The sequence below is a fragment of the Cynocephalus volans genome, chromosome 17, assembly GCF_027409185.1.
Source record: "Cynocephalus volans isolate mCynVol1 chromosome 17, mCynVol1.pri, whole genome shotgun sequence".
NCBI classification, from domain to species: Eukaryota; Metazoa; Chordata; class Mammalia; order Dermoptera; family Cynocephalidae; genus Cynocephalus; species Cynocephalus volans.
In genome coordinates this window covers 5,671,305-5,687,479 of record NC_084476.1, presented here as the reverse complement: position 1 = coordinate 5,687,479, position 16,175 = coordinate 5,671,305, and the positions used below count along the sequence as shown (strand labels likewise).

General features: G+C 57.4%; 2 protein-coding genes across 3 annotated transcripts in view; one reads left to right on the top strand and one right to left on the bottom strand.

Annotated features, from left to right (window-relative positions):
* Positions 1-4,240: 4,240 nt before the first annotated feature.
* BARHL1 (BarH like homeobox 1) lies at positions 4,241-10,818 on the top strand. The gene is made up of 3 exons (XM_063082628.1): positions 4,241-4,706; positions 8,548-8,770; positions 10,524-10,818. The coding sequence occupies exons 1-3, from the start codon at positions 4,241-4,243 to the stop codon at positions 10,816-10,818; spliced, it is 984 nt and encodes a 327-aa protein (XP_062938698.1).
* A 3,511-nt stretch (positions 10,819-14,329) lies between these two features.
* Positions 14,330-16,175, bottom strand: part of DDX31 (DEAD-box helicase 31) — a 70,526-nt gene continuing 68,680 nt past the window's right edge. The window contains exons 20-21 of one of the 2 annotated variants that reach the window (XM_063082369.1): positions 15,791-15,997; positions 14,330-15,473 (exon numbers count right to left, since the gene is read on the bottom strand). In XM_063082369.1, coding sequence (XP_062938439.1) covers positions 15,823-15,997 — 175 coding nt within the window. In that variant the 3' untranslated portion in view covers positions 14,330-15,473; positions 15,791-15,822. The remainder of the gene's footprint in view (positions 15,474-15,790; positions 15,998-16,175) is intronic. The other variant, XM_063082368.1, reaches the window with a different exon arrangement.

Below are 16,175 nucleotides of genomic sequence, written 5' to 3'. Positions count from 1 at the left end.
TTCTCCAGAGGGGGTGGGGAGACCAGCCTGGAGTCTCCAACCTACCTGCGGAGAAAAGCTCCAGCGGTTACTAGTAGTAGTTGGACCATGAATTGCATAATTGCTATTCTGCAGGACCTGAGCCATGTACAAAGATTCCTTCCTCATAACAACCATGTGAAGTGGCCAACATCACCTTAATCTTACAGCTGAAAAAAAAAAAAACCCAGCTGGGAAGCCAATTTGCTCCAAAATTTTTTTTTTCTTGCTTCACAGACTAGGGTGAGGTGGTGAGGCACTTGCCTGAGGTGCAGAACTTAAGGGGGCACCATACTCCCAATAGCCAAGGCAAACAATATTTTCATGCAATATTTTTAAGTCAAAAATTTTAAATTCATGATAGATAAAATATCAACATTTTAAAGAAAGACTTGCATGACTCCCCTCTCTTGTCTTACCTTAGTCCCAGCCCTGGATTCTAGAGCCAGGATTCTAATGCAGGTCTGACCAGTTCTGGAGTCTCTATCCTTAAGCACACCGGCCCCATTATGCTGTCCCTAAACCCAGCTACTCAGAAGCTTGAATAATGGCATTTGAGTCACAATTCATACATGAGCAGAGATGACCTCTGGATCATTCTCAAACAGCTTTGAGTAGATCTCTCTGTGTGGCTCTGCCTGCTGAGCAAAAACAACCCTTTCTCCAGCTTCAGGTCTGAGAGGTATTAAGTGGAGAGAGAGGTTGGGCTCGGAGAAAGGAAGCTGGTAAGAGCCATGGACAAGCCAGAGGCTCTCCTAGGTCCGTCCCTGACCCAAAGCCAAACCCAAGCCAAGAACCCCAGGTGGAGACAAGGACGTGGATTCTACAGCCAGATTGCTTTGTAGCTGTCCGTGGGCCCTCATTACAACGTTCTGACCTTTGTACCAAAGAGAAAGCTGAGGTCCAGGCAAGAGTGATGAGCTGTCCAGGTGGGAGCAGGGTGAGGGCTGGTCCATGCACCTGCCTGCCCTGCCCCTAAAGAAGAGCAATGGCTCTTTCTCTGTGGTCGTCCCTCTGTGGGTGGTTAGTCTTGAACTGTCTGGGGCTCTGGGTCCACCGACAGACAGGCTAAAGGTTTAAAAGAAAGCAATCTCAAAGGACTGGGCAGGCGGGAACAGTAATTTTAAGCAAGAAACTCCAAGAGGAAGTGGGGAGCTGGGGACGGGAGGGTGGGGTGGAGGTGGGACTTGGATGCTGGAGTAGCAATTCTGAGCCTTGGTTAAGACTGAATGGTCCTAGGAACCTGGCCTTGGAAGTGCCCTGGTCACACTCATTTCCTTTACTTCTCCCGAGGGCCCCCGAGCCCTTCTGCCAGGCCCCTGGGGAGGAGGCCAGGAAGTGCTGGGGGCAGGGGGCTGGGGCCGGGGAGTGAGGTCTGTACATAGGGGTGTGTGTTGGGGGAGGGGGTGGTTAGCTCAGAGTCGTTAGGCAATTTGCAGAGGTTCGCACCCAGCTTCGTTGGACCTCAGAACCTTGGTACTTCACCCTGACAAACAGGGCTTTTGGGCTTTTGTTTCCAAAGGGTGGGGAGCATCCAGAACCCCCCCTCCCCATGCTTAGTAAAATGCCAATTCCTGGGCTCCTCCCCAGCTGAACAGGAGCCCAGCTGAGCACACACAGGGCTCTCAGGTTGTGGACAGGCTGAGATGCACGAACCACCCAGATGATGGAGAAAGGAAGAGGCGCTTCCGCGGCGCAGGAACAAAACGACGTGAGGGAGGGAGGGCGGGTTAAGTCCTAGAGCGGGTTCCAAACGAAATAAACCGCATAGCACGTTCTGTGTGATGACAGACGCCACGATCCGGCACTAATGACAGTGCAGCAGCAACCGGTTAACTGTCCTGGGGCTGCAAGAGCCGCCGCGGAGCCCAGGGCCGCGCGAGGTCGGGGCCCAGGCGGAGCTTTCCGGCCACGGGGCCCTCGCGCCCGGCCCCGCTCCCGCGTCTGCTCGGATCCCATCGCAGCACCCGGCGCCTTCCGAGGCTGCGCTTTCGCCGGGTCCGGGATCCACAGCCCGGCCCGAGGCCCAGAGGCCCCCAAAGGTCCGAGCGCTGCCACTGCCCGTCGGCCCCGCAGGGAGGCCGAGAGTCCTGGCGACCCCCGCGGGAGCCTCGGGCGCTGGGAAGGGGTTTCCTCCGCAGGCCGGGGCGGCCGGGGCGGCTCCTGATTCGCGGCCCGCTCCCCTCCCCCGAGCCCGAGTGATCGGCGAGCGGCTCGGCCCCGCCGCGGAGGCGCCCCGCCCGCCCGACAGCTTGCAGCCGAGCCGGGCCCGCGCTCCCCGGGGAGCCGGCCGTCCTCGCCCCCAGCCCGGCCGGCGGCGGGGCCGCTTCCAATCTGCTGGCGGCCGCAGGGGGAGAGCAGACCTCGGCCGCCGCCGACCTCGGCCGCCGAGGGAGGAGAAAGTTTCTGCTCCGCCCGCCGTGCGGGGCTGCCCGGGCCGGGCCTCGGGTCGGGGGGCCCGCGGGTGCCTGACGATTCCGCCGCGGTCGCAGGGCCGCGCTGGGAAGGCCTGGGCTCTGGAGGGCACCGTGGCGCGGCGGCGGGCGGGCCGCGAGGGGACGCCGTCCACCCCGACACGGCAGCGCCGGGCGAGCTGGCTCCCGAGGCGTCGGCGCTGGCGCTGGCGCTCGGGAGCTCTCGTGCGCTCCCGCTCAGAGCTGCGGAAACACCCGCCCGGGCCGCGCGGCAGGAGAGGCCGTCGGCTGCGCCGGGGGTGGGGGCAGTGCTGGCGTCACCGCCTTCTTGGTCCCTTGAACTGCCTCCCTCGGGCCACACGGATTTCTCGGGGTCCCCCTAACGTCCCACACACGATCGTCCCCCGTTCTCCACCCTCGCCCGAGGGAAGCCATCGTTCTGGTCACTCCCTGGCAGGCACCAGGCTTTCCCCACTGTCGCCAGGCCCACGGGGCCCAAAGAGGCCAGAGAGAGAGAGCGGCAAGTTGTCCTACACGGGAGACGTGTAGCACTCAACGGAAACGCGCCGAAAACAACGTCACTTAATGTCCTCCCCACACTGGGGAGAGTTCTCTGCACGCACAGCCCGCTCTCCCCTCTGCGTTTAGTCCCTTTCTGGGGCCGGAGGAGGAAAAACAGGGAGAAAAAGGGTCCAGGACAGACCCACGGACGGGGAACTTGGGTGACGGGGGGACAGGGCCGGGCAACACTTCAGCGGCCGGCCGCCCGCCCCGGCCCCCCGCCGGCCCGCACCGCCTCTGCTAACCACCCCCGTTAGCCGCTTCGCCACCGGCCTCAGGAAAGCAAACCGCGTGGAAACCGCCGGCGAACGGTCGGGTCTGGGCTGTAATTAATTCACTGTCTATTTTAATCGAGCTGAAAGGGAATCGGGCAGCGGCTTGCGGAGCCGTGACATCACCCCCAAAATCGGCCGGAGCCAATCAGCGTCATCACTCCGGGGACACGTGGGCGAGTCCCCTTTTAAAAAAACACAACACAACGAAAAAAAAAAAAAAAAAAAAACAGCCAACAAAAAAAACCCCGACCCAAAGTAAAAGTGACACAAGTTCATTTTTTAGAGAAAGGGGGGAGGCGAAGGCGCGCGCGGCGGCCGGGCGGAGAGCTGCAGCCCGGGAGCGGGGGGCGCTGTCCGCGGTGCTGACGGCCCCGGAGCGCCCAGCGCGCAGAGGACCTGCCCGGACAGGTGCAGCGCCATGAGCCGCGGGCCGCCGCCGCCGCTGTCCGCGGTGCTGACGCCGTCAGGTGCGCTCCGTCCGGCCGGCTGCTAACTCGGCCGGGGCCTGCTGCTCTCCGCGGTGCTGACCCCGCTGCCTTCGGCCACCGCTTGCCTGCGGTTTGGAGGAAGCGTGCGGTTTGGATTTTTTAAAAGCCGTTCTTTATTTAGATTGCAACGTCCTCGCGCTTCTTCTGTGCCAAGGGGGCCCTCAGGCCATCCGTCTCCCCCTTTACTCTCCCCAACTTGGCGAGCCCTCCCTCCCTTTCCTCCCTGACACTCCCACCCCCCGCCCTCGGCTCGGCGGCTCGGCGCGCGATGCTGCAGAAGACGCGCTGAGCCCTTTTGGATCTAATGCGCAGAGGAGGTTGGCCCAGAGCTCCCGGGCTCCCCCAAGGCTGAACTCCGTCCAAGGTGCCCGCAGGCTCCCTGCCCGCCTTCCCCATGCCAGCCCGCAGCTAGGGGCAGGGGCAGCGGCGGCTGGGGTTGGGGGTGGGTGGGGAGCTTTTGGGGAAGACAGGTCGCAGCTCGGCTATGGAAGGCTCCAATGGCTTTGGGATCGACTCCATTCTCTCCCACCGCGCGGGCAGCCCCGCCCTTCCCAAGGGGGACCCCTTGCTTGGGGACTGCCGCTCGCCCCTGGAGCTGAGTCCACGCTCAGAGAGCAGCAGCGACTGCTCTTCGCCAGCCTCTCCAGGAAGGGACTGTCTGGAGACAGGCACCCCGCGGCCTGGTGGGGCATCCGGCCCAGGTTTGGACTCTCATCTGCAGCCCGGGCAGCTCTCAGTCCCGGCCCAGTCGCGCACCGTCACCTCCTCCTTTCTGATCAGGGACATCCTTGCCGACTGCAAACCACTCGCGGCCTGTGCACCCTATTCTAGCAGCGGGCAGCCGGCGGCCCCTGAGCCTGGGGGCCGCCTTGCGGCCAAGGCCGGGGAGGACTTTAGAGACAAGCTGGACAAAAGTGGCAGCAACGCCTCATCGGATTCTGAGTATAAAGGTAAGAAAACGGGAGGTGAAAACTCGTGGGGATGCTGTATTTCTAAAAACTGGTATTTAAAACTTGAGTGCACATACGCAGGGATATGCACACGCTCACCTCGGAGTTCCCCCAGGGTCCAGGCTGAGCAGTCGGTCTTGCCCAAACCTTTCAGCCTGCCCTGTTGTTATGCCTTTGGGCAGCAAAGAGTCCAGTGGAGAGACTGGGGGTGGAGTAGGGATATACTGTGTGCCCAGGGAGAAATTCCCCAAAATGCACAAAGCAAACTTTCTAAACTTGGACCACTATCCTTTCAGTGGTGCTGGTGGGCAGGAGCGTGTTCTTATCAGGCCAGGGCTCTCTGGGAAGAGACCTTACAGAAACAGCGGGAGACTCAAAGGGTTCTGCTCTATAAGAGTGAAAATCTAGCAGGAAAATTTCAGCTGGAGCCTTAAGAACAATCAGAATTTTCCACACTTCAATCTGAATTTCTGGACAAGAAGAGAAACTGGGTTTTCCCTCCCATTGGGCCCAGTGTGGTCTGGGCCCTGTGAATCATGCAAAAGAAACACTCACTTCAAAGTAGAAACATCAGCCAGGGGGCTGGCTGAGAACAGGTTCAGGGGTCTGGTAGAGAGGGGAGGACCCCACAGCCACACAGCAGTCTTCACTGAATTTGATTTTGAGCGCACTGAGCAGCAAACTCCAGGTTGGGTATGAGACCCAGAGATCGTGAGTCACCAGCCCTGTTTGCCCCGTGCTGGGCTTGCTCCACCTTCACCTACCTTCACCTCACGAATCTTTTTGTTGTTGTCGGTCCTTTTCATCCTGTCTTAACCAGGAAGCTGAAATCAGAACTAAGAGGAAAGAGGGGAGGGAGGAACGAGGGAAGGGAAGGGGGAAGGGAAAAAGGACAAAAAGAGTTCCCTGATTTTGTTTCTGACCCTAGCCGTTACTTTGACTTTAGCTGTTTGTTGGGGCCACAGGCACAAATTTATTTTTAGGAAGAAGTCAAGGGGCAGAAAGCAAGGAGAAGGGCGTATCAGGGCTCAAGGGAGAGAGCCCTGTGTCCCCACCCAGCAGAAAACTAGGAGCTGGCAGAGGCTGCTCAGATCTCTTTCAGTTGTATAATTAATTCCTGGAAAAATTTCCCTCTTAAGGCAACTTCTTTATTGTCTTGGGGTCCTGGACCTCCTGGCCCCTATTTGCACGAAGCCTTCACAGAAATCTAGGAAAGCTCATTTAACACTCTCCTGACAACTGAGAATTTGTGTGGACATGCCCTGACCCCAAACCGAAACCCAGGGTCCTACTCGCTGCCCCATTTCTCTTCACTTCCCCCATGTAAATGACCAAGTCTCCTTCAGCTGGGCTGGGCCAGCCATGCCTAGAAAATGGGCAGGTTGAACTAGAGCACCCAGGAAGAGATTCAGAGGCATGTGGGTGCCAGGAGCCCTGGCACCGTGGCCCAGAGACCCTTGCTTCTCCCCAGGGGCTTGGTTACAGAGGCAAAGAAAACATGCCCTGGAGAAAGACAGGTGTGAGGGGACAAAGAGGGAGACGATGTAAATATATGCAACATCATGCTTTATTGTTTACAATTTGCACCCCAGTTTTATGGTTAGAGCAAGGATCCCTAACCTTGCACGCTAAAGGCTGGTGATGGTGGTGGTGAAACGATTTGGCTCTTGCCTCCTTTTATTTCTTCGCCCCCAGGTAGGATTTTGAGGAGAGGTTTTGTTTAAGATAATTGGAATATCAATTTTCTTCTCCTGTCCCTGATGATATCTGATCAGGGAGGTGACAAGGGCCGGCTGTCCATCCACGTAGTACTTAAATAGGACTGGAGCAGAAGGGGTAGAGGTCTCCCACATCCCCCCACCCCTAGGTGCTGTTGCCTTTGCACCTACAAAGCCCCGGAGTGGAGAAGGAGCAGGAACTTCCCGCAAGGCTGTGTCTGGAGCGTTTCTCAAACGTGGAGGTGACTTTTTCAGAGCCCGAGTTAGGAAGCCTGGCCGAGAGACAAACACACTGAACCAGGCCGTGGGGACATTTAAGCCTGTCCAGTCCCCAGCCACCTTCCACAACGAGTCATTTTCTCCAAGGAGGGCACGGGGCAAGGCCAGTCTCATCCCAAGTTTCTGGTATCAAAGGCTTCTCAAATATAACATTTAAAGAAGCTGAAATGTGGCTTTGAAGCAAGCCAGTCAGCAACATTAGTGGCTGGAGTAAAGGTCCGTGGAGAAACCCAACCAGTGCTTTGCTCCAAAAAGGCTGGGTCAGTGGGTCACAAACTCTGGGACACCGAGATGTGACCTCCAGAGCAGAGTCTGGGAAGCTGAGGCCCCTCTGTCTAGATCGGGCGGTGAGTGTGCACCCGAAGGCTCCAGCCTGCGCTACGGAGGGACTGGAGAAAGCCCAGCAGCTGCCCGGTTCTTCCTGATGCCACAAACTCAACACCGCCCCTCCCACCCCCACCACTACCTCAGCCCTGAACAGTGGAGGATTTTCATAGTCGGCCCAGGTAAATTAGGTCCAATAGTAAGATTCCTGCAGTACTAGGTTTGAGGTTTGGAGAATTTTTGCCCTGAACTTGTTTAAACTTTACTTGCCTGCATAGACAGAACTCAAGTCCCTGTCCGCCTCCCCCCCACGCCCCGTCCTAACTCATCCCCATGGTGGCAAGGCCCCACCGAGGCCGGCCTGCAGGGCAGGGAGAGCCCCGCGGCGCCGTGCGGGCCTGGACGAGGCGGCAGGGAGCTCCGGCCACGGTTCCTCCACGGCTCTGCCCTGCTCGCCGCCCTCCCTGCCGCCAAGCACTGCCTCTCCCTCCGGTTGAAAAGTCTCGCTCCCTAGTGGCTCAATTAACCGGATTATTGTTTCCTACAGAGAGAAATCAACTCGCATTCAGCCGAACCCTGTCACCGCAAATGCCACGCACAAGGAAACTCACCATAAAAGAAAATAGAGAAAAAACAGAGGGGCAGGGTCGGGGGAGCCCCAGCCGGCTCGGCCGCTTTTGTGAGGGTCTGTCTGGTTAGAGAATCGCTCGCAGGGGAGACGCGGGGCGAGCATCGCGCGCGTTCGATTTCAGCGCGGGCCTTCCGTGTGGTCAACCCCGAAGGGAAGCGTTCGGGGAGCGAGAGGCCAGCCGTGCCAGGCCCGTCTGTGGACCCCGGTGGTGCTCCGTCCCGACCGTGGGGTGGGGTGGGGGCGCCAACACACGGTCGCCACGCGGGCCCCGCAATGACAACGCAACACAGAGCTCGGCAAGGCGCGCCCGCGGGGCACACGCGTGGCAGCGTCGCGCGTGTCTCCAAGTGCCCCGCGCTCCGGACCCCGGCGCTCGGCCGCGTCAGGGGAAACCATCGCTACAGATGCCATGCAGAGCGTGGGCACAATTACTTGTTTACCAGGACAACGAATCGTTCCGGGGTGAGCGGGGTTTCGTCCCCGCAAGCGGGTTTTTCTCCCCAGACTCCGGCCTTCAGCTTCCTGCCTCTGGTCACGGATGCGGCCCGGGGAGTGGGGCCTGGACACGGAGCCCGGGCCGCCGGACACGCCGGGTGCCCTCCGCTCCGCAGGCGGGTCTGTCCGGCTCCACCCCAGCGGCTCCGTGTGTCGCTCCGGAGAGCGCGGGCGCAGCGCAGGGGCGCGGCGGGGGAAGAGCGCGCTGAGTTCCCTGCGGCTCCGGCTTCTTCCTCCCCGGAGGTGCCAACGAGGTCTCGGCCTCGGGCGCTGCCGCCGCTCTCCCCCTCGGTCGGGATTCACGCCCTGTTCGCGGGGGCCCCCGAGGTCTCCACGCGCTGGGGTGTGGCGGGGGCCACCGCGGTCGGGCCCTGACACGCCGCTGTCCCCGCAGTGAAGGAGGAGGGTGACCGCGAGATCTCCAGCTCGAGGGACAGTCCCCCGGTGCGCCTGAAAAAGCCACGCAAGGCGCGCACGGCCTTCACCGACCATCAGTTGGCGCAGCTGGAGCGCAGCTTCGAGCGGCAGAAGTACCTGAGCGTGCAGGACCGCATGGAGCTCGCCGCCTCGCTCAACCTCACCGACACGCAGGTCAAGACCTGGTACCAGAACCGCAGGTGAGGCCCGGCTGCGCGCTGGGGGGGAGGGTTATTCCCCTTTCCTCGCAGCTCTTGGAGGGGACCCAGGAGTGCACAGCCTGGCGCTAAGGAGGGCCCCTTAGCCTCCCCCATTCTGTAAGAGTGGGGAAACTGAGGCCCTAAGGGGAGAAGGCCTTGTCTGAAATCCCACAGTGAGGTTCAGACACGGGACCGGATTCGATCCAGTGCCCAGTCATTCCCCTTCAGGACAGGTGGACAGATGATACACGGGCCATTGGAGGTCCCAGTGCTGCCCCACCGCAACCGAGGGTCCTTCCTGGAGCCCCAACTTGAACCAGCCCTAGCCCGCATTTGGGGCCTCTGAGCTCTCTCAGTGGAAGCCCCAGGCCACGGGCGGGGTGGCTGCCTCGGTGTCCAGAAAGCCTTCCAGGACAGGACAAACATGGAGCAGCTCTTGGGGTGATGTAGCCCGGCCCAGTCCAGACGGCTGCTGCAGGTGCCTCTGAACTTTCGCTGGGCTCTTCAAGCTTCCCCAGCCTTTCCAGTCTGAAACCCAAGGGGGAAACCGGCCCAGCTCCAGGTCTTTGGGGACAGAGAGACGGGGAAGTTGGTTGGGGCACTGGTCTTAAACCTGTTTCCTAATCTCCCTCCTGAACACATTCAAAGAACGTAGATACACGTGTACAAAACACACACACATCCACACACAACCCACACAGTGACACACACAGCGACCCAACTCACAGCCTCACACACATGCACACCGACAGTCACTCACACACTCTTAGTGGAGACAGCAATGGTGCTTTTTATAAACAAGCCTCAGAACACGTCGCCCCATTAATAATAAATACTGATTACTGCTCCGGGCATCAATAATTAAGGCCTGTTACAGTAATTACACAATTATGATGACAATGAATAATTCAGGGAGAGAATCGGGGCTGGTTTGGCTGAGCCCACCTCGATGGGACCCTGGCTGGCCTGCCCAGCCTCACCCAGCAAGTGAGCCCTGGGCTGCGGGCCTGCCTTGACCAAATCCCAGGCCGACGACCAACCTGAGGCCTCCTGACTTCGAGGCCAGAGAGGACAAAGGGCTCACCCCAGGCCTCTGACCTGGGTGCAGAGAGTGGTGGGTGTGGCTATCCGTGCGGCAGGGACAGGAGGCTGTGTGCATCTGGGAGCGTCCTCCCAGATGCCATTTCTGGCCCATGCGCTCTGCAGAGGGTCCGTGGCTTCTAGGGTACCTTGGTGGTACTTGCCTCCGCCTGGCCACGCGGCCTGAAGAAGCAACCGCGCCCCTTTCCATGACTAGGGGCCTGATCGATCTTCCCCCACAAGTCCCCGCTGCACTCTCCAAAGTGATCCCGCCTTCATAAAATCTCCGCATGGGACCCATAGGCAGGGGGGAGCCCCGACACGGAGCTCCACGGCCAGTCCACTATCCCCTGAGCAGTCGTGGAGAAGTTAAGGGCGAGCTTTGGGGCCAGACAGCCTGAATTAGAACCCGGGCTCCGATGCTTTGGAAACCATCTCAAAAACTGGCCCACGCCTCAGTTTCCTTATCTGTAAAATGGGGGTAATAGCCTTGGCAGGCCGGTGGAAGTGTAAGGCGTGCGAACGGTGGCTGCCTGGCGCTCCATTTATTAACGAATCGGCCTAAGTCCTCCCGGCCTCCCTGCAGGCGCTCTGGGCCGAGCACTGGGGAGGGGAAGGGGTCGCCGGGGCCCCTAGCCCTGACCCCGCCATCCGCGTTTATTTTGGTCTCCAGGACTAAATGGAAGCGACAGACGGCCGTCGGGTTGGAGCTGCTGGCGGAGGCAGGCAATTACTCAGCGCTCCAGCGGATGTTCCCGTCGCCTTATTTCTACCCGCAGAGTCTAGTTTCCAACCTGGACCCCGGCGCCGCGCTCTACCTGTACCGCGGCCCCAGCGCGCCGCCGCCGGCCCTGCAGAGACCGCTGGTGCCCCGCATCCTCATCCACGGACTCCAGGGCGCCGGCGAGCCGCCCCCGCCGCTGCCCCCGCTGGCCGGCGTCCTCCCGCGCGCCGCGCAGCCCCGGTGAGGCGCCCGCCCGCCCCCCGGCCCTCCCTGGCGCCCCAGCCCAGCGTCCCCCGAAGAGCCAAATGCCGGGAGGCCCGGACCCCGGACTGAGTCTCCCTAGGGCTGCCCGCGCCTCCCCCCAGGAGCAGGTGGCGGTGACCCCAAGCGTCGCGCTCCCCCAGCCCCCTTCCTGCTCCAGCTGTAGACCTGCCCCGGCCGCGCACCCCTGCCCGGGCCGGCGGCTGAGCTGTACATACCGTGTGCAAAGTGTACATGAAGTTATTTATTCGTGACCCATGAGCCCGTGACCGTGTCCGTGAATCAGTGAGTCTGTGGCCTGTGTCCCCCCACCCCAGGCGGGGCAGGAAGCGGCCGAGGGGGCTCGGCCACCCACCCCGACCCCCAGCCCCCACTTCCACCCCCGTCCCGGTCCCAGGGGCGGCCAGGCCTCTCGGGTTCTCTTTTTTAAATGTTGAAATAAACTTCTTATAAATGACCAGGCGCCTGTCCGCGCTCGCGTCGCTCGCTCTGTGCTCAGCCCTCTGTCCCTCCTTAAGAGCCACTTTCGTCTCCTGGGACTCGGTCTCTTTCCGTCCTCAAAAGGGAAGAATTTTTACCCCCCCCCGCCCCCCCACTTGGCGCTGAGATCGTGTGCAGGGGCCCCCGACCGGACTCGCTGTGGCCCTGGGCAGGGGTCTTCCCTCCCTGGCCTCAGTCTTCCCGTCTCTACAATGGGGCGAGCCCAGTGGCCCCCACGCCCCCTCCTCTCCATCTGGTTCCTTGCGGCTCGCAGACGGTCCCGGGGGCCGGGGCTGAGGGTCAGGCCGGGCTGCGGTGCCCTCGCTGAGCCGACTCATCTGGCCACAACAAGGGCGCCGGCAGCTGGTGACCGGCCCGCCGGGCGCGGGGCCGACAGATGGGCTCCGAGGCTGCTCCCTCCTCGGCCGCCCCCACCCTCCCGCCCCGCAGCCGGCCGTGCTCGGGCTCCGGACGCTTGCAGCGGCCAAGGCCGGATGGGACCGACGCGCCTTCGCTGCGAACCTGACGCCACATCGGGTAATCCTACCCCCCACCCCCCGCATTTTCTCAATCCCCCATCCCCGTGGGAGACCCAGAGGGGGACCAAATCCCGACGTCTGCCCCAGCCCCTGGCTCCAGGATCTCAGGGGAGGGGGCTTAAGTCCGAGTCAGACTCGAGACCTCCAGTTCACGTTCACAGGGCCAAGGTCGCCTCCTGAAACCGTCCTCTCTCTGGGGAGGTGGGTGCAGATGCTCCCTCCCCACACACAACCTGCAGCGCCCAAGACTGAAGAAACGCTCACGGCTGGGAAGGGTTAGGGCCCGGCAGGCCGAGCCCCCTCTAGTTTTGTCGTGGGATTGCCCTGGGAGAGGACCGCCTGCTGGAAGGGTGGGGGGCGCGTTGACTATAACCCCTTGCGAAAACCACACTCACTGCAGGGTCTGCTACTGTTTCCTCCCCATCCCCCCAACATCCTCACACCAGCACCGCCTTTCTTTAGTGGGATGGTTGAGGGTATTATTCTAATTTTGCAAAATGCACAGCAGCTAATTAAGTCAAGGAGCCCCTCTGCTTTGGAGTTCTTTTGCATGTGAATGGGGGTTGGTAAATCCCCAGCTCTGGCTGTGGTGGGGGGCAAAGTGGGGACCGTCCCCAACTCAGGGTTAATGAAGTGGGAAAGGAGTCTCTCATAGCCTCCTGCAAACAAAACCCCCCATGCAACAAACCCTGCCCAAATCCTACATGGATTGACTTAAACCCAGGGGATAAGTGCTTTAAATTAATCTCATTGAATAAGAATGAGACCAAACAAAACTCTTTAAAATCATATTAAAAATCTATCAAAGGACAACTTGCACTGGTGTGCTTTTCATTTTGTGAAAGTGGAGGAGGTAGACTAGAGCAAGCACCCTTACATTTACACAGCGGCAGTGTAAATCACAGACATATTCTCAACTATGTAATTGTCCTTGTACCGCAGAGGCGATTTCATATCTTACATTAATGAAGAACAAGGCTTCCCTACAAGTTTATAATTACAATATTTTAAATTGTCCCGCATATCCATCTGTAATAATAACTTCACAGCCTTTGCAGTGAGGTGGGCTTCTGCTTTCGTCTACTTAGAAGGCTAAATTGGTTTCTCTCTTCCCAATCCTGGGGCTGGGTGAGCTCTCACTTAAAATAGAAAAAAAGCATGAACGTGAGAGCCCCAGAGTGGGCTGAGCAACAGGGGAGGCGCCCAGAAGGCATTCTCTCTCCTCCACCCACCCACCCTACAAACCTAGACAACAGGGTGGGGCAACGAAGTTTAAAAGTCTAGATCTGGAAATGGAGAATTTGAGCTGATTTTGAAGGTGTCTCAATGCCCCCTGCAATGACAGGCCTGGCTCTGAATTTTTCCTGTGGTGGAGCAGATGAAGAAATAAAGTCTAATGTTCATGGAGGCGACTCAACAAGACCAGTAAGCACCTTTTCAAACAGGCCACTTCTCCAGTGAGAGAGCCTTACACTTCCATCTCTAGGAAGTGTCAGCTGGATTTCAACGGCTTGCACCGACTGTGTGTGGAAGGGCTGAAGTGCTAGCACGGGGGCCGCTGGCAGTGTGGAATATACCCACCTTAGGAGGCTCTCATTTTCTCTCCTCTCTTCCCTGTATCTCACCTCCCTTCACTCTAGGGGGAAAAGAAAAAAATCAAAAGAACCCACTGGGCTTTGTCAAAAACTGTCCCTTGCTGAGACTGGGTTGGCTCCCTGCTTCTCTAAGTGCAGAGGATGCTGCCTGCATCGCATCAGCGCTGACTTAAACCATGGGCCAAGGGCTCTCTCTCTGCTCTTCGGTTCGTGAGAATGCGCAGCCCTTCTGGAGACAGGCAGCCCAAACATGAGGGTGCTTTGCATTCCCCAAAAGCATTCTACAAGCCCGCGGGGGAAAAAAGCTTTTAAGCTGCAACCTTCCGTTAAACGTCCAAATTTACTGTGACTTTAAAATATAGGAATGAGGCAGAGACATGGGCAAGTTTGGGAAATCAGAAAAATAGGCACGATTAAAAAATACACACGAAATTAGAACATGTACAGTGGAATTAGGCTAAAGCTTTGTCTAATTGATGCCTGAAATATATAATCTGTCAAGAGCCGTAATAATAAAGATTTATTTTAAGGTTATTTAAATCTAGATAACATTAACCCTAAATCTACTAAATCCATGTTTCCTTATTAACTGGGGTAACATGCTGATTCTTAGAAACAGGCCCACATAGCATCTACAGCAAGAAACCCTCACCTAAGAGTTAGCAAATGGAGTGTGTAATACTGATCTCAGAATTCTAGTCACTTACACTTTGCAAGGTTCTAGCACTTCTCCCCCCAGGAATGCAGAACTCTGCCAATTCACCCTTTAGTGGAACTAATACCATGGGGGGAAAAAAAGTAAGGTTTCTCTTTGATCATCCCCAATCACTGGCATTAATCCTGTTTTTCACACAGCTGGGTTTTGTCTTTAAAGTTTGATCCCTCCTTTTCTCATCCAAATCATGTGAACCATTACACATCGAAATAAAAGAGCAGTGGCATATTTGCCCAAAGTCAGTCTGACATGTGCTGCAGGTTTTTTTTTTTATTATTATTGTTACAAATTTCACCCACGGTCTTTATTAATTCATATGTGACAGCCAACTCTGAGAAGGTCCCATTTTTCTTCCTGCAGAAGATCAATTCTTTCTAGGTTCACACTCGTCCTCACACTGGAGTCTTTTCTGGTGGGGGTCGGCTGACATTCGTCTACATGACAGCTGCTTCCAGGCCAGGATGGAGGCAAGAACACTGGCCCCCTCCGTGGCCCCCGCAGAAAGGCCTACCTTGCCGATTCTCACCACCCCCTCCTGGACATTTAGTTCATGTGGCTCTGGGGGGTCTATGGAAGTGGTGCCTCAACACCTGTCCTGGGAAAACCAGGGATGGTTGCACAGTAACTGCAGAGGAGGAGGAAGGAAAACAGAGAAAGAGAGAAAAAGGGGACAGGAGCAAAGCCCAGAAAGAGGTGCTAAAGCCTTTAACCCTTTCTCTTTGGGGCCTCTCTGTAAGTGTGCAAATCTTACATTTATTGGGAAATCAATACACTCCAGGGGTCCTCTTTCAAACCTCCCAGGAAACACAATGGGGGGTTGAGGAGCTGTGGCCTGGGTCACAATACAAAGACCTCTAGGCCTTGAAGATAAGATGGGATTCAGTGGGGAAAAAAGCTGGAGATGCTGGTGGCTTCTGACTTCAAAGGCAAACAGAAAGGCAACAGTCAATCAATGAGCTTGAGAGAGTCTTCCATGGACACGAGAGGGGAGCAGGCAGGGAAACACAGCACTGTGTTCACAGCAGGGTGTTCACAGGAGGAAACGACAGGGTTCGTGCCACCCAGGCTCAAAACTCCTTTGCTCCTTTTTAACAGCATTGCGACATAAAAAAATGATTACTTGATAAATATTTTTTTCTCTTGTATAAGTTCAATTCCAGTTTTTAACATCCCACTTTACAAAATTCATGCCAATATATGCATCAATAAGGTTGAAGTCAAGCTGTCAAACTTCTTCAGAACGTTGTTCTGGGGCAGGAATCAGACCCCTCCCGGGCTGAGCACGATCTGGTCTCCCGTAGGTCAGCACCTGCGGGAAGTTAAGATCGCAGCACCAATGGAGCAAACACGAGGCATTGAACATCCTCTAAGTCAGCTGGCAGTTCCCACGCTGCTGCCTCCCCTCCCCCACTGATCTCATCAGGGCTCCTCCCACCAAAGATAAGGGCTGTGGCTCCCAAGGTCTGGGGACATGGCATTCAGGGAAAGGTGCCACAGCTATTTTTCATAACGCTCCTCTCACAAGAACAGCACATCAAGCTAGTGCCACCAGGGGCTCTGAGACCCACTCCTGTGGAGAGAGATTTTAAAAACTTTCCAGAAAGGCTTGCTGCCCACTCAGCAAACCTTGCGATCTGTCTGTTTCATGGAGCACGTTTTCACTTTTTCCTCCAGCCAAGGCTCGGTAGTGCGCTGTGGCGGCGGGCTGCTGGTCTTCCCACGCCGGCTCTGCTTTTGACCTTGGCGACGCCCGCCTCCATCCCACTTGAGTATTCTGAACGCAAAATTTCAGCAAGGCGGTGTTTACTCTTGGTCTTCTTATGAAGGTCAGGCCTGAAGAACAGTAACAGCAGAGGGGAAAAGCAACTTTATCATTCTTTTTCTTTCCCGTTTGGAAAGCGGCTGATAGCAGCTGGTTCCGAGTGTGTGAAGCTGACATTTCTGTATTAACAGAAGTACAATCCCTTCAATAGTGCTTGTTTTGATATTCTATGCACTAGAAGATTAGATA

Bases quoted from the DNA above. Each gene is read 5' to 3' on its own strand.
- BARHL1 (XM_063082628.1), top strand. From the start codon at position 4,241: ATGGAAGGCTCCAATGGCTTTGGGATCGACTCCATTCTCTCCCACCGC. The intron at 4,707-8,547 runs GTAAGAAAACGG...CTGTCCCCGCAG, and splicing joins ATCGGATTCTGAGTATAAAG to TGAAGGAGGAGGGTGACCGC. The intron at 8,771-10,523 runs GTGAGGCCCGGC...TTTGGTCTCCAG, and splicing joins ACCTGGTACCAGAACCGCAG to GACTAAATGGAAGCGACAGA.